Below are 23,532 nucleotides of genomic sequence, written 5' to 3' on the forward strand. Positions count from 1 at the left end.
TTTGCACATAGTTTAATTTATTTAATATAATGTTCCATTCATGTGGCTAAAGTGACAGGACTCTTTATATTTTACTTTTAGAACTGAAGACTATTTCATTGTGCATACTGTGTTTAGAAGAACCTGTTCATCTAGCAACAGGTACCTCAGCTGACTTTGTCATTTATGAGTCATAAGTAGTTCTGGAGATGATGTTTGCATCTTACTATTTCCTTTGGTATCCCGAAGACTTACTTTGATGTAGCTCCATTTGCATAGTTTTGCTGGTTGCCTACATTTGGGTATCATGTCCAAAACTTCCTTAAGGGGGCCAATGTCAAGGGGCTTTTTTACTATTTGCTTTTAAGGGACTCCAACTTTCTGATCTGACATGAATGTCAACAGGTTTTGAGTTATTTTTTGTATGTGGCATATATTTTGTGTGTCGGTCACAAAGCATGGCTTTCACTTCCAAGAGAATGGGAGATGGTTTCTTCTTCTGCTGAGTGTGAGTGACCAGAGTGTAGGAACACAGATTCAGGCTTCCAAGTCTATGCTGCAAGGTGGAGATGGTTTGATGAGGTTTTTAAGAATATAGAACCAAAAAAAAGTCACAAATCAATGCATTTTCCAAAATCATTCGTGGAGACAACAAAACAAGGAAATTTCTGCTATGTGCCTTAGAGGCTATTGTGGTGACACTCTTAGCTTTTGGGTCAATAAATGCTAAAGGCCTCCTAGCTGAACCAGAAAGGCTTAACCTTACACATGTCAGAACTGGTTAGTACGGGGATGGGAGGTTGAGTCTGACAGTCAAGAGGCTGTGAGACACAGATATGGGTAATGAATAGCTATTAAGAGAATAAAAATTGCCTTTAATACTTTTATCTTTGGCTTGAAACGTTCCAAGTCTCCATAGTCATGAAGAACTAAACTGTCCATCAGCCTTGTAGAATCTTGGTTGAAACATGGTGTGGCTGTTTTAATTTTAGTTTTAGTTTTTCTGGAAACTCACCTCACCCAAATCATTTATTGAAGGCTTCTTTTTTCTGTGTTTAATTCTTGTTACCCTTGTCAAAAGTCATTTGACCATGAACATGTAGGCTAAGTTAAATGCTTTAAACAAAGATTTTGCTAAGGGTGAAAATAACCCAAAAGCATCTATCAAAGTGAAGCGATTTTGAGTAAAAAGCTCTCTGGTGGTTTCCATCGGGACGCTGTGCTGGAGGCTTCTGGAGAAAGACGTTTCCACTTTTCTCCCCAAATGATTTTCTCATTGCATTTTAAAAAACTGAGTGCATAAGAAATGTCTGTTTTACAGGGGAAAAAGTTTCTGAGAGTGTGAAAGGCGTGAGCTTGTGATCACAGAATCTCTGCCAGGTCCCCATGCTCACTGCCAGCTTTGAGTCCTGACACCCTGTCAGTTGCTCTGGAACCATTTTGCCCAATAATGTATTATTTTACTAAAGTTCAGCTTTTTAAAAAATAGTGCAATTATAAAGAATCCATATTAATTTTCTAAAATATTTGAAATTTGAAAGCTTCTTTTAAGTACAATAGATACCTACCTTCATTGATTTTTTTCAGAGATAATCCTTTTGACTTATTTAAGATATTGTTTTTCTACCTGTTAAAATTTCAGGGGACTGGAGAAATGGGTCGGTCTGCAGTTAAGAGCAGTTGCCGCTTTTCCTGAACATCTGTGATCACCTGTGAGAACCTACATAGGGTAGGACAATAGCACTAGGGAATCTAATGTCATCTTCTGGCTCCTCAAGGCTGGACACGTAGGCAGACATACACATAAACATATACAAACGTAATTAGAAATAATTATGTCCCAGTGGAGACAAGGAAGTTGTTGTGAGAGTCTGATGTCCTGAGTTAGAATTCCCAAGAACCTATGTATAGTGTCACATGTTAGCACATCTGCAATCCTCGTGTTACTGTGGTGAGGTGGGAAGTAGAGACAGAATTATCACATCTGGAAGTTTGTGGCCCAGCCAGCCTGAGTTCACAGCAAGCAGCAGAAACTAGATACCCTGCTCAAAGGATGTAGAAGAAGAGACAGCCCATCTCCAAAGTGTTTCTGTCTCCTAAATGCATGGCAGGAAAACACACACACACACACACACACACACACACACACGCATGCACTATGTACACACAAATTTATTTTAAATGCAGGAAGTTCAAAGTGAAAACCACAGGATGTTATTTACAACCTAAGCATTTATTTGTTAACAATATTAATGAAATTAGAACATTTGAGACACTAGTGCCTTCAAATCCTTTGTAACAAAAGTCAACATGCTAACATTAAAATGTAGAAACATTTCTCCAGTTTCAATTGATCTAAGGTTTGATCAACAGGCAACGTGGTTGATAGCGCACTATGCCCTGCCCGACACTCTCTCCCCGGTGGCACGGTGCACCACGAGGGCGTTACTTTTTCTTTCCCCCTTTCTTCTTCTTCTGGGAGTCAGAAGCTGGAGACTTCTTCTCTACTTCCACCTTCACTGCAGCTTCCTGAGCTGCCAAGGCCTCCATCCTCAGGCGCTCGGCCTCCAGCAACTTGTTTCGGTATTCTTCCCGGATATCAAGGATCTTCTGCCGGGCTTCATCTACAGAGTCCTATTCCAAGACAAATTCCACACCTGTCAGTCTCACTGATCATAATGCAGAAGTACCAGGAAACAAACAAAAATGAAGACTTTTCCTTTATTCTTTGCTGATGTCAACAGACTAATGGGGAAAGTCACTGAAGACAAGAGCTAGGTTTGCCTTTTATCACTTAGAAGTAAACAAAACATGAAACTGTGATGAATGGCAAGTGAGATTTTAACATGGAGTGAATGACAAAAAATAAAAGTAAGTACCAGTGAGGAAAAAATGCCTAAAGGTAGAGAAGTTGGTAGAGGTTTTGGTGGCAGAGCTTTGCTTTGAATGAGTTCTGGATCAACTTGCCACTCGCACAGCAGCTCTGTGCAGTAGATTACTAGTTTGCCAGCTTTATTCTAGCTCTGACAAGATATATCAGAGCTGAGCAGGCCTTTTGAGTAAAGTACCCAGCCCGCTATCTTCCTCTCATTCTAAGATCAGTAGATCACAGTATTTACCTAGGACACTGGCCAGCAACAGACAGCTGGATTTGAGCTTACTTCTTGATTCTCTTCCTATTTAAGAACCTCTTTGCCATCAGCAGATGGCTCTTGGTTCACTGGATGTCATATTTCTAGCTCTTCCTGTCTCCCTAGTTGACCTCTCATTTTCTCTTTCCTCTCTGAATGTGGAGGAGGCATCACTGTTGCTTACTTCTTCAAACCCAGTACAATGTAGTAACAAGGATTAGTGCACTGATTCAAACATAAAGATAACTTTCTCAAAAGATAAGCATTCTCTTCATGCTGAATTGTTAGGTTTCTTTTTCCTCCCTACATTTCTGCAACCGGCATGATTTTATTGAGAAGCTGGCATAGCTGGATGTCAGAGTCAAACTTCAAAATGCTTTTGATGAAATAAAACTATGGTAACAACCCTAAAATTGGATTTCTAAAGTGAAATCCATGGGTACAAGATGACAGTGCAAGCTAGAGAAAAGAGAGTGAGCAAAACACAAACATCTTAGAGGTGTGTATAAAGTCAGGTGAATATATGCCGGTAAACTTGAGGACTTATTTTAGAGAGTTATTTTCTCCTGCTTAATAAGAAAATGTGTTACTATTGGGTTTCTCTTTAAATGGCTTCAATCAAAATAAGGGTGTTTGTATCTCACTCTTGAATGACAAGCCTCTAAATTCAGTGTCCCAGTAAATATGTTTTCTCTATGTCACCCTTGTCTATTGCATTAGCTCAGCTACTAAACACAGAAAGGCAAGTGACCATGAAATTTCTTATTTCTGATAATATTATGTTACATTGGATCTATGCAATTTTAACAATAATTCATCGATTCTGACTTATTTTTGAAACACTCTCCCTTTCTTCCCTCTCAGGCATAAGAATAAACCAGAATGAAGGCCTTCTCTAGGAGACATATTTGAAATGCATTCGTATTTCGAGTCTATATTACACTTTCATGTTAAACAATAAGGAAATAGGTAGTAGTATAACTTTAAAAAATCAAAATGAGGCATGATTATGCAATTGGTGCAATGGATAAATACTTCTCCTTTCTTTCCCAGGCTCAAGTTAACCTCTTGCCATCTGTTATCAGATTGATAGAGCTCCTAAAATAAAGTATCAGCAACAAGGACACTGAGGTACCAGAAACCAACTGTTTTACAGTGCTTTATGTAGCACATTCAACCAAAGTTGACTCCATCTTTGAAGCTGTAAGCCGCCACATGGTTTGCTTTAACCAATGAAATGCAAGTAGCAATAGTGTACTGTTTCTGGACTGAAATGTCATGGCTGAATTGCCATGCTTAGTTCAGCATGGTCTCTATATATTATATATTCTTATGTATTATATATCACTGCCATTATTGTCACAGGAGAGTTTTCTGCATGCAATCTCTTTCAGCTTCATTCAGTGTCTTAATAAGAAAAAGGACCCCATTGAGCTACATTAGAGACATGTTCTTAAAATGAGAAATGCCATGGTTTGATAAGCTGAAGCCTATGAAACATATCTGTCTGTCTATTGTTTGTTTGGCTTTTTTTCCCTAAAGTATTGCTTATTTGATGTATTCCCACTCAGCTAAGTATTATCTTTGATTTTGTGTTACTATTGGTAGGGTGAAGTAACTTGAAGCCATATATGTGCTGGACAAAAAGCTATAGGACCTACCAGAGACAAAAAAATTCATCATCTTTTATAAAACAACAAGTTTGCAAGGTCCCTGCATCAGACACTGAAATAATGAGATTGTTTGTTACCAGAGAATAAAACAGTTTATCCTGAATGACAGGTCCCTTAGGTTGGTAAAGACAGGCCATATCAAAGAAGGTCAAAGACAAATAAAACACTTCTAATGTTCTGTAGCTTTCAGTGGCCCTCTCTTTCTCTGTGTGTGTGTTTGTGTCTACCTGTATGTGTGTATATTAGTGGGTATAGCATGTGTATGTGCATGTGTGACTGTGTGTATGCCTGAGTTTGTGTACATGTATGTAGTGTGTGTGTCAATATGAGCATGTTTGAGAGTACTCATGTGTATGAATGAGTGTTAGGAAAGGAAGAGGAAATCAGTGCATCTCTCTCATCACACATGGAAGCCATCCTAACACATTTACTGTGGCTCTCTGTTTCTAGTATCATGGCCTTTTTCTTTTTTAAATTAGGTTAGGCCTTCCATGGCACAGAAAACTTTTTCTTGGGTCATTTCTGCATAAAGTACCTCAATGCTGCTGCAGAAATGGGGCGGGCATAATGGCCACCCACAGTGAAGGGTTGTGGTTTTGATGTGCAGCTTTTAAATACGTGTAAACTAACTAAATACTGTTGTATTTCATTTCATTTTCTCTTTAAAATATCCATGGTACCAGCCTGATGGGCCTGTGGGGTCTCCTGCATGAATCCTGTGAGCAAACAGGTAGAGTCTAAATTATTTTCCCACAGCCAGCCTGTCTCAACTCAGGTAGTTTCCTCCAATAGTTTTCTACATTCGTCTCATAAGGTAGATTCCTATTATGACAGGTTCGTAGGGCATTAAGGAGGCTGTGAATAAATAAGATAAGTGAACATATACCCATCCTTTCTAGGAAGTTGTAAACTATAGAACCAAATGTTAAGACTTCTTTCTGCTCTGATGAGTAAGCCTGCTTTCTTTTTACTATTACACACGAATTTGGCAAACGCTGCTATTCATACTACTAGACTTACCCGCATCTCCCCATACATTTCCAGAACCTCATCCTTTAGCTTAAAACGTTCTTCCTGATCAATGTCTCTGATGCTGAGAATACGGGAGCGGTACTGCCGGAACTGGTGGATTTCTTCTGCCTTCTGCATTGCTTGCTGCTTATTCAGTTCATCTGTCTGCAGCAAGGCCTCATCAGTTGTTTTCCTTGATGTAGAATGTTGACAAAGTGAAAAAAAACATCATTTGAAAATGCAAAGTAATTTAGAATTGTGTTAACAGTGAGTCAACTCTAACATGAGGGATGGCAGAAGAAAACATTAACTTTTTAAAACTGGGTTAGGTACTGTATAATAGTCGTGGGTATTAAAAGGACTTTATGTAGGTTCCAAGGAATTTTTTTTTTACAAAAATCGGATAAATGAGTTGGGGTGAAATAATGAAGCATTTGACAAATTTAAATTTCAAAATCATGTAGCTCTAAAGCCTTACACAGAATTAAGACATAATAGGCATTTAATTTCAACTTTTTGGTTACTTAGCAACTGTCCATTGGGGATATATCTAAGAGTCTATGAACACAGTTGTATGTACATATTTGTACATATGGTATGTATAACTTACCGTACATAATGACTGAAATCCAAAAACTCTAGTGCTTTACGAATTTGTTGTGGCGATGTTTCCAAAATTGTTGGAGATCGTAGTCGGACCACTGTTAAAAAGCAAAGCACACAGGCTTCCAGAATTAAATAACCAAAACACTATTTTATCTCCTGGTTGAAAGCAATATTTTCTTTTTAGGACAAAGCCTGTGGTTTTGTTATGATTTTATTGAAATACACTTATAAGTTATATTTTATAGTTAGTCTTTGTTTGATGTACATTTATGTATAGCTAAATGATGGAATAGTAACAAAGTCTTTTCTAATTACAGTTAAATGAAGAAGGAAGAAAAAGCTCTTAGTCCAAATTACAAAGTTTCATTGTAAGTGAGTTAAATGACTGAAAATTGACAGAGTTTCAGAAATGTCTGACAATCATGCTAAGCACTATGTTATAATTTAAATGTTCTTAAGAAACAGTGTTGTGCCTCCCACTGGACTAATAAATATATAAAATAAGCACACTAAAGATCAAAGGAACAACTTTCATTACATACACCCATAGGGAGCCACAAGAAAAGATTTAATAAAAAAAAATGTAAGTCTTTGGATGATAGTGACCTTCTGACTCTTCCAAGCCCCTATGTCTTCAAAATAAAAAGAAAGCATAGTTTACATGCAAAACCAAACCAAACCAAACCAAATCCACCCAACATGAAGGGTGCAATGCAATACTTTAAATAAACCTGTTAGGTCCTTAGATCATAAAAACCCAACTCCAAGACCTTTATATTATTCAAATGAAATTCCCAACCATCTATCGTCATAGCAACGCACCACCCCCGACAGAAGCTTGGCTGCCTTTACATCACTGAATCTAGTTTTTATCTGTTTGTTTGTTTTTCTTGGATATCTCTAAGGAACAAGAATGGGTTGAGTGGCATGGTAAAATTACAGTTACCCTCTTAAGGGACTACAGTAGGCTTTTGTTTGTTTGTTTGTTTGTTTGTGATGGGTATGCATGCATACGCACCATGGCATACAAGAGGAGGTCAGACTTTGGGAGTTAGTTCTCATCTTCTACCTTCCTGAGACAAAGTTTCTATTATTTATGATGCTGTGCAATATGCTCAATGCCAGCTGGCCAGTGGCCTTCCCTCTCCCTTGTTCTCCTCTCTCCACTTCCCATCCTCACGAACACTAGGATGACAGATGCAGGCTACCACATCTGACTTTTTAATGTGGGAGTGAACTCAGGTTGTCAGGCTTAGGTGGCAAGCAGGTACTTTATCCCACTAACCCAACTCCAGCCCTCTACTGAAAGTAACTGTTATTAACATCATGATAAAAGCAGAAATGACAAAGGAAAACGTCTTTTCATCTTATTCTCTATGGTTTCAATTCTTATGCCTAAAGGAGATTTGGATTTGCAGCTGTATTGGGAACTATTCTGCTTAACCCTTTACAAATACACATGCATCTCCCCCATGATTAATATTTCCCAATTTCCATTACCTCCTAAAACCTTTAGGGTTCACTCTAGGTCTTATATACTGCATGAGTTTGGATAACTGTAGAGAGCCTTATATTGACATATCATTAAGAGTACATTCACTGACCTGGAAGGACTCCAGGCACTCTTATATTTTTCTCCCATACATAGCCCACTCAGATACTGATCCTATTGATACCTTTTCCAGAAGGCAACAGTGTCATAATTGTATGGTATGAAGATATGAAGTCTTTCCTGATCACTCCCTCTACTTGCCTTTTCATATTCTATGTTCATTTCTCAGTGAATAAGACAAAAGCCATATGGATACCAATTGAACATTACTGAACAGAACAGAGTCAAAAGAAGTATCTTTAAGGTCTGGAATAAGATAAAGATTTTTCACTTTTATTGCTTTCATCCAACATAGTCTGGGAGGCTTTACCAGAGTATTAATGCAAGAGCAAAATAAGAAATCTTATTTAAATTGGAATGAAATGATGTCATCACTATTTACAAATTAAATGTGCCTATATTTAGAACTGTTAAGAGCTAGTAAACTAGGTCACAAGACCTACATGCATCATAGGTCCATAAAACACTGTATGTATGGATTGCTTGGTTATCATAGAACTGGGTTTCTGATCGACAGGTTGGGTTTGGCCCAGAATCTCTGCTCTCTTGTCCTTCATTATGTTCATGTGGCATAACTTCTTTAATGATCTTTTGAACGATAGTTATATCCTTGGTTTGATTCCTACTTAATCACAGAGAATATTTTAATGTGCTGTTGTATATAGTTTGTTGGTTTTAAAGACATATTACTTTTTAATTACGTGTGTGTGAGGGGGGTGGTAATCTGCACATGAGTGTGTATGTGCCATGAAAGTCAGAAGAAAATATCAGATTCCCTTGGAACTGGAATTATAAGTGGTTGTGAGCTTGGGCATGGATTCCAATAATAAAGATCAGGTCTTCTTCAAGATCAGCAAGCACTCTTAAAGACTGATCCAATTCTCTGGTTTGTCAGGTCTTGTTGAGAATGTTTTCTTCATCTAGTTTCATCAAGAATATTGGCTCTTTTGTATTGTTGTACCTGTCTGACTTGAGACAAATACAATGCTAGCGCCACAGAATAAGTGTGAATATCATAAGAACTCATGTTGTCTAGATGGATCATGTCTGAGAGTCAGGATTCTCAATCCAGAGACAATGGCTCTAATGGGATGGAGCCAGAAGGCATCATTGAGAGTGACTGGAATGAGATTGTGAATAGCTTCCATGACATGAATCTCTCAGAACCTTTCCTCCTTTGTATTTATGCCTGTAGTTTTGAGAAGCCCTCTGCCATCCAGCAGAAAGCTATTCTTCCTTGTATCAAGGGTTATGATGTGATTGCTCAAGCCCAGTCTGGGATTGGGAAAACAGCCACATTTGCCATATCAATTCTCTTTTTTTTCACTTATTATAAAGAATGAGTTTAATTCCATTAATAAAACAACACAAAGTAACAAACTCATTGAAGTAAGTTTAAAGGATGATGGATGCTATGCCAGCCTACTATAAGCATCTTGCAGATACTAAGTAATAGGAGACACACATTTACTGTGTGAGATCAATGTCATGGCAACTGTCAGATTTATAGGCAGAGAAACTGGGACTCAGAGAAGATGAGCTGAGAGTCACAGAGCTAGGTTTATCTGGAGTTGTACTCCAAAACCTGTTGTTTCTGCTTGCAGAGAGTAGAAAGTAGCATGCAGCATCCCTTCAAAGCCTGCATAGGCAAGGCTTTCCTTCCTGCCTGTCACCTCCTGTCACATGGGACTGCATGACTCCACGCATCTTTTCTTCCTGCCTGGGAAGCTGGAGAGTAGTGGTGTTCTTTTGGTGCTCATAAGCTACTTTTCTTCTTAAAACTTTGAGAATCTTCAAGTTCTTATCTGCAGATGGTCTTGAAGTTTACAGAATTTTAAAGTATCTACTAAGTGTTTTAGCCAATCTTTAATACCCTACATGCAATTGTGTTTCACACTCATAATTTTCAGTCTAGCAGAATGCATGTTGTAATGACTACCCTAGAATCTTACTTTATCTTACTGCATAGGTGAGGCCATATCAGTTCTTTAGCAGATTGAATTAGATCTAAAGGCCACTCAGGTTTTGGTTCTGGAACCCACTTGTGATTGGTTCAGCAGATACAAAAGATGGTTCTGGCCATCTTTTGGAAATTACATGAATGTCTCCTGTCATGCCTGTATTGGGGGCACCAATGTTTTGGCTGAGGTGCAGAAGCTGCAAATGAAAGCATTCCATATCATTGTGGGCACCTCTGGCAGGGTGTTTGATATGCTTAACCAAAGATACCTGTCCCACAAATACATCAAGATGTCTGTACTAGATGAAGCAGATGAAATGTTAAACCACAGGTTCTAGGATCATATCTATGATGCATTCCAAAAGCTCAACAGTAACACACAGGTAGTTTTGTTGTCTGCCACAATGCGTTCTGATGTCCTTGAGGTAACTAAGAAGTTCATGAGACACACGATTCAGAATCTTGTAAAGAAGGAAGAGTTGACCTTGGTTGGTATTGGCCAATTATACATCAATGTGGAACAAGAGGAGTGGAAGCTTGACACATTGTGTGACTTGTATAAAACACTGACCATCACCCAGGTAGTAATCTTTATCAATACCAGGAGGAGGGGTGGGCTGGTTCATTGAGAAGATGCATGCCTGAGATTTCACTGTTTCCATCATGCATGGAGGTATGTACCAAAAGGAATGAGATGTGATCATGAAGGAGTTCCTGTCTGGCTCTAGCAAAGTTATTAATTACCACTGATCCATTGACCAGAGACATTGACCAGAGGCAGGTTTTTTTAGTCATCAATTATGACCTTCCCACCAAACAGGGAAAACTATGTCCACAGAACCTGTCAAGGTGGTTGTTTTGGCCAGAAAGATGTGGCTATTAACATGGTGACAGAAGAAGACAAGAGGACTCTTTGAGACATTGAGACTTTCTACAAAACCTCCATTGAAGAGATGCCCCTCAACCTTGCTGACCTCATTTGAGGGGCTGGCCTCCTTGCTGGCCCTGGTCCAGGGTTCAGTCCTGGGGTGCTGAGGGACAGCTGGAGGGGGAAGGGAAGGGGGCCAAGAGAAGGACATCTTGTTTTTGGTTTTGTTTGTTTGTTTTGCTCTCTCTCTCTCTCTCTCTCTCTCTCTCTCTCTCTCTCTCTCTCTCTCTCTCTCTCTTCTCTCTGAATAAATGTCACTTTTTGAGGCAAAAAGAAAAAAAGAACTCGCGTTGTTTGACACAAATCTGATTCAATACAACGGGGAAGATTGCTTGTCCCAAGATTTCCTCTGATGGAGGACTTACTATGGCTTCAGCCTTGTAGTTGGTCTGTTTAGGTTTTCTATTTCTTCATCAAGAACTATTTAAATTTTAATTATTTATTAGTGTGTGTGTGTGTGTGTGTGTGTGTGTGTGTGTGTGTGTGTGTGTACACAAAAAAGCATATAGAAGCCAGAGATCAACAGATGTCTTCCACTATTACTGGCCACCTACTTTTTGAGACATGGTCTCTCCCTGAACCTGGAGCTCACGGTTTCACTAGAGTAACCGGCCAGCAAACTCTGTGTATCCACCTGTTTCCAAGCTGCCAAGCACTAAATCTCCAGGCCTGAACTCTTGTTTCCATAGCAGGCACAATTCCCACTGCTAACTATCTCCTAGCCCTGTATCAATCAATCAGTCAATCAGTCAATCAAATCATCTATTCTCTGTAAGCTGTTCATCCAAGAATTTGCACATCTAGTTAAAGTCATTGCCAGCATATATTTGTTCATGGATTCTCTAATAATACCTTTGTATTTCTCTATGGTTAACTTTAATTTCTTCCTTCCCACCTTCTATGATTACTTCTGTGATTCTCCACCCCATTTTAAAGGTTATTGTAGCTACTCATTTGAATTTTGATTTTTAGTCCTTATTTCATTTATCTCTGCTGTAATTTTTATTTATTTCCTTCTAAGTTTGAGTTTTCTCTGGTCTCAGTACTCTAGTTCTGGAGCTATGGAGAAGATGGTGAGGTTGCTTTTTGATGGAGATGTTCATGCTGATAGATAGACTCCCTTCTCAGCACTGTCCTGATTATGTCCTGATGCTTTGGCTGAGCTGCTATGTTCATGTTTAACAGTAGTTGTCACAACACACATTTGCATTTCTATCACATCAGTATTCATGCAATCAGGGCAAAAAACATTTTTTCTATTGAGCTCTTGTTCTTTGGCCACCGTTTGTGCTATTTTTGGCATGTTGGTTATGTGTCAAAAGCCAAAGTACAGCTTTCCAATTACTCTTCTCAAATCAATTAAAAAAATTCAGATTCAGAAGTATGAGTCTGATTTCTTCAAACATATATAGAATGTCCTTTCCGTTTAGATCTGAATCACTTTCTGAGGTTATTTTCTCTTGATCCAGATGATTTCCTTTGACATTTATTTAAAGGTGTTTAATCTAGACTCACATTCATCAGTGTTTGAATTTAGGAAGATTCACCTATCTTCCTGTAATCACCCCCCCCATGCATACTTTTTCTTTTTTGCTTTTTTTTTTGTGCTAAAAATTGAACTTAGAACATTGTATGTGCTAGGCAAATACTCTATAATTGAACTATACCCCAACTCCTATTTTGGCTCAAGTTTTTACTTAAGAGTTGTTAGTCAACAGCAGTTTCTTTTAATTTCACCATTTGCTGTAGACATTGGGGAGCGGTGCAATTGGAGAAATCTAGATTAATATGCCAGGGAGATATGCTGTGCTCCCAGCTGTGACAGGCATGTATTTTTTTCTATTTTGGGGATCCCTAATTTCACATGTATTTGATATAATCTGTGACATAGTGTTATTACAAGGACAGGTGTGTGGTTACCTTACCAACAGGATCAGGACTCACCAGGGATCTCCTTCCGTGGCAGCTCTTCCTTTGCTGTACTCTCGTTGCTTATGGCTTTTGTCAGAGAGCTGAGGGTCTTGGTCAGTTGCCACTTCTTCCACAGCACACTTCCTGCTGCGCTTGGTGGCACTTCTTTGAAGTCTGCATCTTTCCCAATACCTAGTTCTATAGCACAATGTATATGTTCCTGAAAAAAAATAACTTGCACTCTGCTCAGTCTATGCAACCAAATCTAATAGGGCTTGTAGGAGACCAGATTTAGGGGACATGATTCCCAAGCTTTGAAGTGTGTTACCAGAGTGTTACCACAAGCACCATGCACCATCTGGGATGCCAAAGTATGGTCTAGCTATTGTAGGCACTGTGTGAGGTGTGCCTGGAGCCTTCTTCAGGATAAGAAAACCATATCCAATAAGAGGCCTGAAAAATGGGGACAATTATGACAGAAGGGAGGTCTTTAAATATTGGGACCACTGTATATAAGTAAGGCACTTCTCTTTGGGAATCTTGATATTTATTGAAATTGTCTTAAAATCAACTAAAAAGCATACTTACTTGTGAAGATGTTAAAGATGGGAGAATTTTCCTTAGTAGCAAATCTAATAGTGGCTCTTTGGCCATGAAGAAATCATACAAACCAACCACAACTTGGGTATTAGCCACGCATGATTCTCCTATTTCTAATCTATAGTACATTATCTACTTTCCACCATATTCTGTTTTGAATGAAATGAAAGATTTGGGGTGTGAGTTGCTTCTGCCTCCAGTAGTACCCAGACATAGTTAGGGCTACCTATACATGTGACAAGACAATGAATCAAAGGAGGGCCAGGTCTGCATGCTTTCTGGGTCTCTTGCTGCTCACAAACTTATAACTATTACTGAGACTCTCTCCACCTTGGAGATCAGAATATACATCAATGGGTTGGTATATAAATATAAAATAAAATATAGTTTGTCTTCAGTAACTCTCGGTTCTACATCCACGGATTCAGTCAACTAACTCTGATCAAGAGTTTGCTAAGGCGAAGCTGGAGAGATGCTCAGTGTTTAAGAGCACTGGATGCTCTTCCAGAGCAGTAAAGTTTGATTCCCAGCACTCATATGGCAACTGTCTATAACTACAGTCTTGGGAGATTTGTTGCTGTCTTCTGGCCTCCTTGGACACCAGACACACATGTGGTACATAAACATACATGCAGAAAAAAACACATATACACATAACATAAAAATTAATTAATTAATACAATATTTTAAATACATATAGTTAAAGAATGACAAGACGCCCAGGGAGGTAAAGTAATGCCTACTGTGTAAGCCTAGTGACCTGAGTTCAGCTCCTGGAATCTGTGTAAAGGTGAAAATTGACTCCACAGAATTGTCTGTCCTCTGTGTGCATAGTGTGGCATGAACAGCATGCACATACACACAGAACAAAAAAAAATACTAAGTAATTTAAAATATGTTACTTAAAATCTTATGTGGTTATTTACTACATAGTTAGTTCTATGTTAGTTTTCTTTGTACTGAACATATATACATGTTAGTCTTTATATTCTCTAAATGATACAGTGTGTAACAACTATTTAGAAAGGTTGAATTATAAGATATATAAGGACAATTAAAATTATGCAAGAGAATGTGCACAGATTATATGAAAACATGTCACCATCTACTAGAAGTATCTTGAACCCCTGTGCAATTTGGTATACACTGTAGGTCTTAGAAGCAATCACTAACACTAGACAACACTAGAGTCAACTATAATTTAAGTAATGCAAGTTTCCAAGCCATGACAATAATTCCATATAAATAGTAGTAGTGGTTTGAATTTGCTTAGCCCAGGGAGGAGCCCTATGAGGAGATATAGCCTTGTTGGAGTAGGTGTGACAGAGTTTGGAGTTTGCCCAACTGGTTTTCTGTCTTGTTTGGGGATTACAGTTAAGTGATTGATTTATCTCAGGAGAGACTTTGAACTTTGGACTTTTGACACTGTTGAGACTGCTATAGATTATGGGGTCTTTGGAAGTGGACCTAAATGTATTTTTTATTATGCCATGGCTGGGTATGGGCCCATAGACTCACATGTTTGAATAAGCCTGTGGGAGCCAAGGAGTAGAATATGGTGGGATATGCTTGGCCCAGGGAGTGTTACTATTAGGAGGTAGGGTCTTGTTGGAGTAGGTGTGGCCTTGTTCGGGAAGTGTGTCACTGTGGGGATAAGCAATGAGATCTTCCTCCTAATCACATGGGAGCCAGTCTTCTCCTATCAGCCTTCAGATGAAGATGTAGAACTCTCAGGTCCTCCTGTGCCATGCTTGTCTGATGCTGCCATGCTCTCACTTTGATGATAATGGACTGAGCCTCTGAACTTGGAAGTCTGCCCCAATTAAATGTTGTTCTTATAAGAGTTGCTTTGGTCATGGTATCTGTTCACAGCAGTAAAACCCTAAGGCAGTAGTTATGTTTATTATTCTTAGTCTTAGCCTCTTATTTTTATTCTTTTTCTTTTTCTTATTCTTACAGAAGGTGCCGTATTATTAAGAAGCAGGCCTGCCTCTAATTCCCCATGGCCACCATCATCCTGAATAACAACCTCATGTCATATCTGGTTTTGTCTTTTTTCTTTTAAATAAGGCTAGCCTGTAGCTCAGGCTAGCCTTGAATTCTCTATGTAACTGAGGATGGACATGACTTTCTAGTCCTCCTGCCTCTATCTTCCAAATTATAGTGTTATAGCTGTGTGCCACCACATCATATTCATCAAATTTTCTTATGTAAGGAAAACCATTTCTGCCTATGTGTGGAGAATGGGCACATGAATCTTAGATGAGGAAATAAATAGAAGAGGCTTGATTAGTAGAAGGCTATTTGTGTCCTCATTTGAAGCCTCATGGTCTTTCACAATCCTAAGGACTAGAAACTCAGAAATGATTCCTTGTGGGTATGGAAGCCCTACTAAAATTTCTGCGTAGCTTGTGACTTCCACTGACCTTCTTCTGAGGACTTAGTTTGGCTCTGAGTCACAGACAAAGTCTCAGGGCTGGGGGCAGAGGTGGTGCTGGTATCAGCTGGCTTCTTAATGAATTGGCTCAGGTACTTCAAACGGGCCTGAGCAGCCTGGAAGACAAATGTCAGCCTGGTGAGGTCTTTGAAAAGCAGCAAAAGGTGCAGGCCGAAGCAAGGTGCTCAGAAGAACAGAGAAATGTGGGTTCCAAGACCAAAATTGAAAAAGAAAACACAAAGAAGGGTAGTTTAGACCAAGCCAACTCTCCATTAACTAAGACTAAAGGCTTAAGGCCTCAAGGCAGTGGTCCTCAACCTGTGGGTTGTGACTCCATTGGTCACCCTCTCTCCAAACATATTTACACTATGATTCATAACAGTAGCAGCAAAAATGATCTTATGGTTGGGATTCACCACAACATGAACTATATTAATGGGCTACAGAGTTAGGAAGGTTGAGAGCCTCTGCCATACACAGGGACAGGAATTTAAATTTCACAAAGGGGAAGCACATACTTTTTATTCTAAAGCTGTTTGTGGTAGGAAAGCAGGCATTAAACACTCGCATGCTCTCCTACTTGAAGCTTCTCAGGATCCATGTGAATCCAGCCCTCGTGGCTAAGTATAAAGAGGGGTGTCATAACTCAGGTCATAATTCCAATCCCACACCTTCATCCATAGGGCTCAGCTCCCAAACTACATCTAACAGTGAAGACAGAAAGAACTGCCTTTCAGGCAGGTGACCTTGATGGCCCTCCCGGGTTCAGTAGTCTCCCAAGCTTGCTTCATGGCACGAATTTCATCTGCTCGTTCTGTGTCCTTTTTTACTTCAACATAATCTGAGTCGGTATGTTCAGAGACCAGCCGCAAGGTCCAGTAGGGTTTGTTTGGATCTTCTTGAGAGTGAACAGGAGTGGGCATTTGTATTTGCTAGGGGAAAAAGTTTATAAAAATGAATGCTTCCGTCTTGTAGAAAGGATTCACTCCCTAAACTGAGATTTCACTGTTGGCTACTTACCATACAGGAAAACAACTATAATTTGCATAAGACTCCTGTGAGGATGCTCATTATATTCTTTTTCACAGCAGCAATTAGAGGGAAGTGAACAGCATAGAAGTGTATCAGCCAGTGAATGGACAACTTATACCATGTTCCTATGTTGGGTGCTGAGTACTGAATTGAAAATAAACACCTGCCTGTGGGAGAACCCTGCAGGCACATATTTTAGTAAAATGAGGAAGTTCAACACATACTAATTCAACTGTGTGAGGCATTAGAATGACTCTGTGAGAGCTGATGGTAGCCAGGTGACGGATTGGTACCTGGAGCTTTGGTGCAAGGATAGCAAAATAAACAGCAGTGGGTTCATGGGCACAATCTCTACCTTGTGCTGCACACAGGGTCTATTTGTTGGAAGTCAATGAATTGTGCAGTGATGAGTTGTGCCTGTGGAGCTGGGGATATGGCTCAGTAGACAAACCACGCTTTCTTTGAAAGTGTGAGTAGTAGATAGAATTCAGAATCCTGCAGTTCCAAAGCTGATGGTGCACAGTAGTCCACTTGGAATGCCAGCGCTCAGCAGGCAAAGATGGGATGCCCCCAGAGCAAGCTGGCTGTCTAGGCCACAAGAATGAGTTCTGGATTCAGCTGAAGGGGCTTACCTCAATGAATGCAATGGAAAGTGATTGAGGAAGACTCCCAACATCAATCCTGGGCCTCTACAGGTACAACTACACACATGTACCTGCACACATGTGCACATACAGACACACATATTCATGCATATCACATCACATGCACACAAGAAAAAGAAAAAAATAAGTGTTTATGTCCATCACTTTATGCAATCTTGGCTTAAAATTATACACAATAAAGTCTATGGGCCTTGGGACCATGGGTGTGGTAGTTTATTTTTCTGTTGATGTAATAAATCAATGTAATGGCCCAAAACATTTTGGAAAAGAAAGGGTTTATTTCAGCTTATACTCTGAGGGTCCATCACTGGAAGAAATTCAGGACAAAAGCTCAATCATAAACTGAAGTAAATAACAGAAAAAAGCTGCTTGTGGCTAATTCACTGACTCATGCCTAGCTAACTTTCTTAGTTAGCCCAGACTCGCCAGCATAGGGAGTATGCTGCCTACAGTGGGGTGGGCCCTCCATCAATCATCAAATATGATTTCTTACAGAGATAGCTATAAACCAATCTGGACATCTTCAATTGACTTTCTTAGCCACTCTGGGCTATATCAGCTTAAAATTAAAAGCTAGCTAGTGAGGTAGGTAAGGGTGCTTGCAGCCAAACCTGATGCTCTGAGTTCTATCTCCAGGGCATATATGGTAGAAGGAGAGACCTGCCTCCCAAACTTTGTCCTCAGACATGCAAATATATCCATGAGTATGTTCATCAGAATCTGGACATGCACGCGTGCACACACACACACGCACACACACACACACACACACATTATTTGAAATATTTTAAGTAAAATCTAAATTATATTTAAGGTATACTTCACAAAACTGAGTAATATAATTACTCATTTCTAGCTCTGAATGTACCTGCTCCTCCAGATTCATTCTGGAAGTGTGTGGTACTTTAAAGTTATAGAACCACTTGCAAGGACTAAGAGGCAGCAGAATTGGGTTTTGACTTTCAAATAGGAGAGGTTTATTCCTGGACAATCAAAGAGGGAGAGAGACCATTATTCTCCAAGTAATTTTTCTGCCTATTTTGCTCTCAAATTTCCATTTAATATACTGGCTTGTATGTTTTTCTGTTCATTTATTAAACCACAAGGCCAAAAGCAACTAGAAAAAGAGAAAGTTTCCTTGGTTAATTAGCTTTGAGTCATAAGGTTCGAGAAATGGGATCTTAGGGGAAGCCACCAGGCAAGCTACAAGTTAAAACTGATGTGGTTGCAGAATACATTACATAATATCAAGGCTTTGTCCATTTGAAACAATGTAATCAGTGAAGAGGAGGTTGCAGCCACTGAATAAAGTTTTCACTTAAAATTTGGTTTCATTATTACCCAGAAGACCTTGCTTCCTATGTGACTCTCTTAGTATTTTAGAATCAAGTCTCATAAATGAGAATTCTTTTCTTTCTTACTTAGAATGTTAGCTTTTCTCTTTAAACAGCTCCAAAAGTGAGTTGACCAGGAACTTTTCCAGTATGGAATTTTGGCTGATACACTGTCCAAGTGCGAACAGATGAATCTGAGGATCCAGTCAAACTTGCAAATGCTTCATGATACTCCCATGGGCACAAGAGATGGTTAAACGCAAGTAGACATGATCTCTCACTTCTGGAGTCCTCATTGCTTCCTATTGCTAACTTCCCCTCCACAGTGCATTTGGCAAGTGCCACCCAGCTCCGCTCCTAAGAAGGGTACCGTGTCTGCACCCAGCTCCGCTCCTAAGAAGGGTACCATGTCTGCCACCCAGCTCCGCTCCTAAGAAGGGTACCGTGTCTGCACCCACCTGCGGTTCAAATCGAGGGGCTTGTTTTTCCTTAGCTGCCTTCTCCTTCTCAGCAGACTTCTCCTTGCCTTTTCGTGTTGTTTTGGGCATTCCTACAGATTTCTGCCCTTCGCTGACAGTATGGGAGTCTGGGCTTCCCATGGGAGCTGGTTCTTCATGTTTCTCTACTTGAGCTAAAGAGACATGAAAATAGAAACCAGTGAGACATGGCATGATAACAAGACCTTTTCTGGTAGGGACGTGGCAAGCATCCTAGAAAGATGTTCCATCTAAAGAGAATGGATTTCTTTCCTTGTGAAAATAATTTTCATAAGAGCTGTTTAAAATTTTTAATAATTGAGGTATAGCTAATATAGCATAAACTCAGTATTGGTATATATAAAGCAGTGGGCTTTAGAATACTAAAGTCATGCAACCATCAGCTCACTAGCCACTGCGTTTGCCCTGTGGGTGCCATCTATCTCCTACATAGCACTGTGAACCCGACTGTTACCCATGTACATAATTCATTCATCTCTGCTCTAACCTTTACTATTTCCTTTCTTTTGACTTGGGATTGGTTTTCTTTTCTTTCTCTACCTTTACAGTTTGCTTTTTTAAGAAAAAGATTACTAATTGTGTGTGCGTGCACACATGGATGTGTGTGTGTGTGTGTGTGTGTGTGTGTGTGTGTGTGTGTGATTCCCGTGAAGCTAGAGTTGTGATCCACCACATAGGTGTTGAGAACAGAGCCCTTGCTCTTAACTGCAAGGCAGTTAGGCTCTCTTTAACCACTGAGCCATCTCTAGAGACTCCGTTTTTCAGGTTACTTTTAAAAAAATGTAGACAATTACATTAAGACCAGGTTGCTTTTTACACATCTATGAAATCTCCGCATTCATTTCTTATTAGTTTCTAGCTCTCTTCCATGGTGATCAGAAAGCATAGCTGCCCAAGTTCTATCCCTGCCCAGGTGTTTAGATCCCAGGTGTTGCTTCACCAGTTGCCATCCTCTTGATGCTCGATAGGTTTTGAGACGTTTGTGTCTTCTGGAACCTTGGAGTAGAGACTTCTCTTAGAGCAGGCTGTTCACCATGTTATTCAAGCATTTTATAATCATGAATTCTGTTTAAGTTTCCTTCCACTACTTAAGGTGCAGTAATGAAATTTCCAACTAGCTGTAGAATTGGCCATTTCTTCTTTCAACACTAGCATTTGCTTCACACATTTTAAACTCTGCGGTTAGATCCAGATGTTTACAATGGTTTTGTTTTATGAATATATGGTCTCTTTAGCATTACAAGATAACTCACGCACCTGTTTTGGCTCTTAAAATATGTTTTTGACAAGAGTATGACCATTTCAGGTTATAATACAAACATAGTATGACCATTCTGGGCTACTATTTGTAATGTGTGTTCCTTCCTTTTGTCATAAAACTGTTTATATCTTTGAAATCAAAGTATGTCCCTCTTGTGAACATATACAGTTATATCATGTATTATTGTAAAGCACATTTAATTTGCATTAAGTATAGTTGACCGAAAGTTTATGTTTATGTCAGGTATTTTGATATTTGTTTTACTACATATTTCATATCATTTTTGTTCCTCTAATCTTCTGTTACTTCCTTCTCTTGCTTCAAAACCATACTCACTGCTGCAGCATTTTAACTCTTTCAGGTTTTTGTTTTGCTGTGCATTTTCATTTTCTTCTTCATGTCTCTGAGTAAGATTATAATTAAAATGTTTTTTATAATAAACTTAAATTAATACCAACTTAATATCATTAGCATACAAAGACCTTTTCTGTTACATAATTCTCTCCTCTTGGTGCTGATAAAAAGTAAAAATTTGTCTGTATTCGTGCTGAGTGCTTTAAATCTAATTGATTGATTCACAGGATATAGTCATTATCAGGTTGCTTACTTTACTGTTTGAGGTTTGCAAGAAATCTGCATGCATTGGTAAGTGCATATCAGAATAAGCTATAGAATGGAAAACATCCTATTGATTAAAAAGTTATGGAAGTCCTGACTTGTGTATGTGTATGTAATTGGAAAGCCCTGGAAGAATGAACCTGCACACCCCTGATGGGGAAGAAGTGCTGGGTGAGAGGACCTGCTGATGACAAGAAGTTTACAAGCCTTTCCTGGGAGCCCCTTTGGGATTTTACTCTACCCAGTGCACAGCAGAGGGGAGCCTTCAAGAGATGAAGAAACTTCCATAGAGATAGAAATAACAGTTCTTCTTTATGACTAAGTCAATGCTTTGATCTGTATCCACAGAAACTGAACTCTAGTTGGTGTTTGAACATCCTTGTAACTTCTAAATTTGTTAAGAGCAAGGTACATGTTTGATAAGAGACTCATTTTTTTGTAAGTGAAAACCAAAAAACAAAAATCATACATATGCATATATATGTGTATATATATATAAATATATATTTATATATAAAAACAAACACATGTTTATATATATAAATACGTATATATTTATATATGTATGTTTTATAACATATCTTAAAATGCTTTTTATGTAACTACAAAATATAATTATATTAAATAGTTTATTAATATGTAACATATGTAACATGTAATTTGTGTTATCAAAGACTTTTAAACTTACAATGATTCATTGTGTAGTTCTCTCCTTACCAGAAAAAAAAAATTCCCAGCAAGCACTTTATGATCTGAGCCCCTAAATCAAGCATTTTTGATAAAGGTTGAAATTACATATGCTTTAGTAAATAAATTAGGACTTCGAAGGCCTTGATTATCAAGATAAGGAGGCAGGAGTCATTGTAAACAACAGGAGTTTAGAATGACAGCATTGCAAATCTGAAGGCACATGCCATGGAGAACTCCCTGTCTGTTTCCTTCCGTGAATCAGCCAATAGCTAGCCAGCTGCTTTAGTGAACTGTGGATACTAAAACAAACAGAAGGTGGCACTATTGGCTTACAATAGCATGAAGCCACAGTTCCTACAAATAGCAGAAATACCTCAGGTCAGTCTTAAGTCCATGGGGGCTCAAGAAAAGCGTGCATGGGTTGGACCTAGGCCACCTACACATATGTAGCAGATGGATAATATGATCTCTATGTGGGTCTCCTAAATAAGTGGAGCGGGTGCTGAGTCTGACTCTGTTGCCTGCCTTTGGATCCTATTCCCCTAGCTGGGCTGCCTTGTCTGGCCTCAGTGGGAGATGATGAGCCTAGTTCTGCTGCCATTTGATGTGCTGGGGCAAGTTGGTACCCAATGGGGGGAACTTCCTTTTCAGAGAAGGGAAGGTTGGGGAGGGAGGTGTGGAACTGAGAGGAGAGGAAGGAAGGGGACTGCTATCTAGATATAAAGTACATAAGTAAATTAATTAAGGAGGAAGAAAGAGAGGAGAAAGAAAGAAAGAAAGAAAGAAAGAAAGAAAGAAAGAAGGAAGGAAGGAAGGAAGGAAGGAAGGAAGGGAAGGAAGGAAGGAAGGAAGGAAGGAAGGAAGGAAGGAAGGAACAAAAAAAGAAAGGAAGAAAGAGAGGGAAGGAGAGGAGGAGGGAAGGGGAGGGAAGGGAAGGGGAGGGAAGGGAAGGGAAGGGAAGGGAGGGGGAGGGGAAGGGAAGGGAAGGGAGGGGAAGGGAAGGGAAGGGAAGGGAAGGGAGAAAGTTCCCAGTTCAGATATACCTCTGTATCTATATATTAGACCTGGGGGGTTTGTTTGTTTTTTTAAATCTTGGTTTGTTTGTTTATTTGTTTGTTTGTTTGTTTCCTTTTGGTTTTGTCTTAATTTTGGAATATAGGATGTAAAGTCTGAAAAACATCAAATAATAAAGTGATTCAAGAAAGGAGGAACTCCCACGGGCTGTCCTCAGACCTCCATATTTAAAAGCTGAAGTAGGTGAGTTTGTGTTGAATTGTTGGTGCTCTTAGCTTCTGAGCCTTCTCTCCAGTCCAGCATGACATATTTTTGAGACAATACTTCACTATACAACCATGGATCACTATAGTTTTGGAGACCACAATGGCCTTGAACTCAAAGAAATCCACCTGCCTCTACCACCTGAGTGATCAGATTATACATGTGTACTTTCAGAATCTAACTTTATTGTTATTCCCTAACAACTATGAGAAATAAAATTTTATAATCATAAAAGTCACCTACGACTCCCAGGGGAGCCGCAGGGCAGCAGGGACATGATCCTCTCAGCTTCCTAGTGACAGAGGGGGT

General features: G+C 39.3%; 1 protein-coding gene and 1 pseudogene across 1 annotated transcript in view; one reads left to right on the top strand and one right to left on the bottom strand.

Moving 5' to 3' along the window:
* Positions 1-2,193: 2,193 nt before the first annotated feature.
* Adgb (androglobin) overlaps positions 2,194-23,532 on the bottom strand; it is a 133,362-nt gene continuing 112,023 nt past the window's right edge. The window contains exons 32-38 of the mRNA XM_031380372.1: positions 19,338-19,510; positions 16,595-16,780; positions 15,838-15,964; positions 12,845-13,009; positions 6,405-6,495; positions 5,804-5,987; positions 2,194-2,613 (exon numbers count right to left, since the gene is read on the bottom strand). Of these exons, the coding sequence (XP_031236232.1) occupies positions 2,425-2,613; positions 5,804-5,987; positions 6,405-6,495; positions 12,845-13,009; positions 15,838-15,964; positions 16,595-16,780; positions 19,338-19,510 (1,115 nt within the window). The 3' untranslated portion in view covers positions 2,194-2,424. The remainder of the gene's footprint in view (positions 2,614-5,803; positions 5,988-6,404; positions 6,496-12,844; positions 13,010-15,837; positions 15,965-16,594; positions 16,781-19,337; positions 19,511-23,532) is intronic.
* Positions 9,104-10,955, top strand: LOC116097760 (annotated as a pseudogene).

Source organism: Mastomys coucha, unplaced genomic scaffold, assembly GCF_008632895.1.
Source record: "Mastomys coucha isolate ucsf_1 unplaced genomic scaffold, UCSF_Mcou_1 pScaffold2, whole genome shotgun sequence".
In the NCBI taxonomy this organism is placed as follows: domain Eukaryota; kingdom Metazoa; phylum Chordata; class Mammalia; order Rodentia; family Muridae; genus Mastomys; species Mastomys coucha.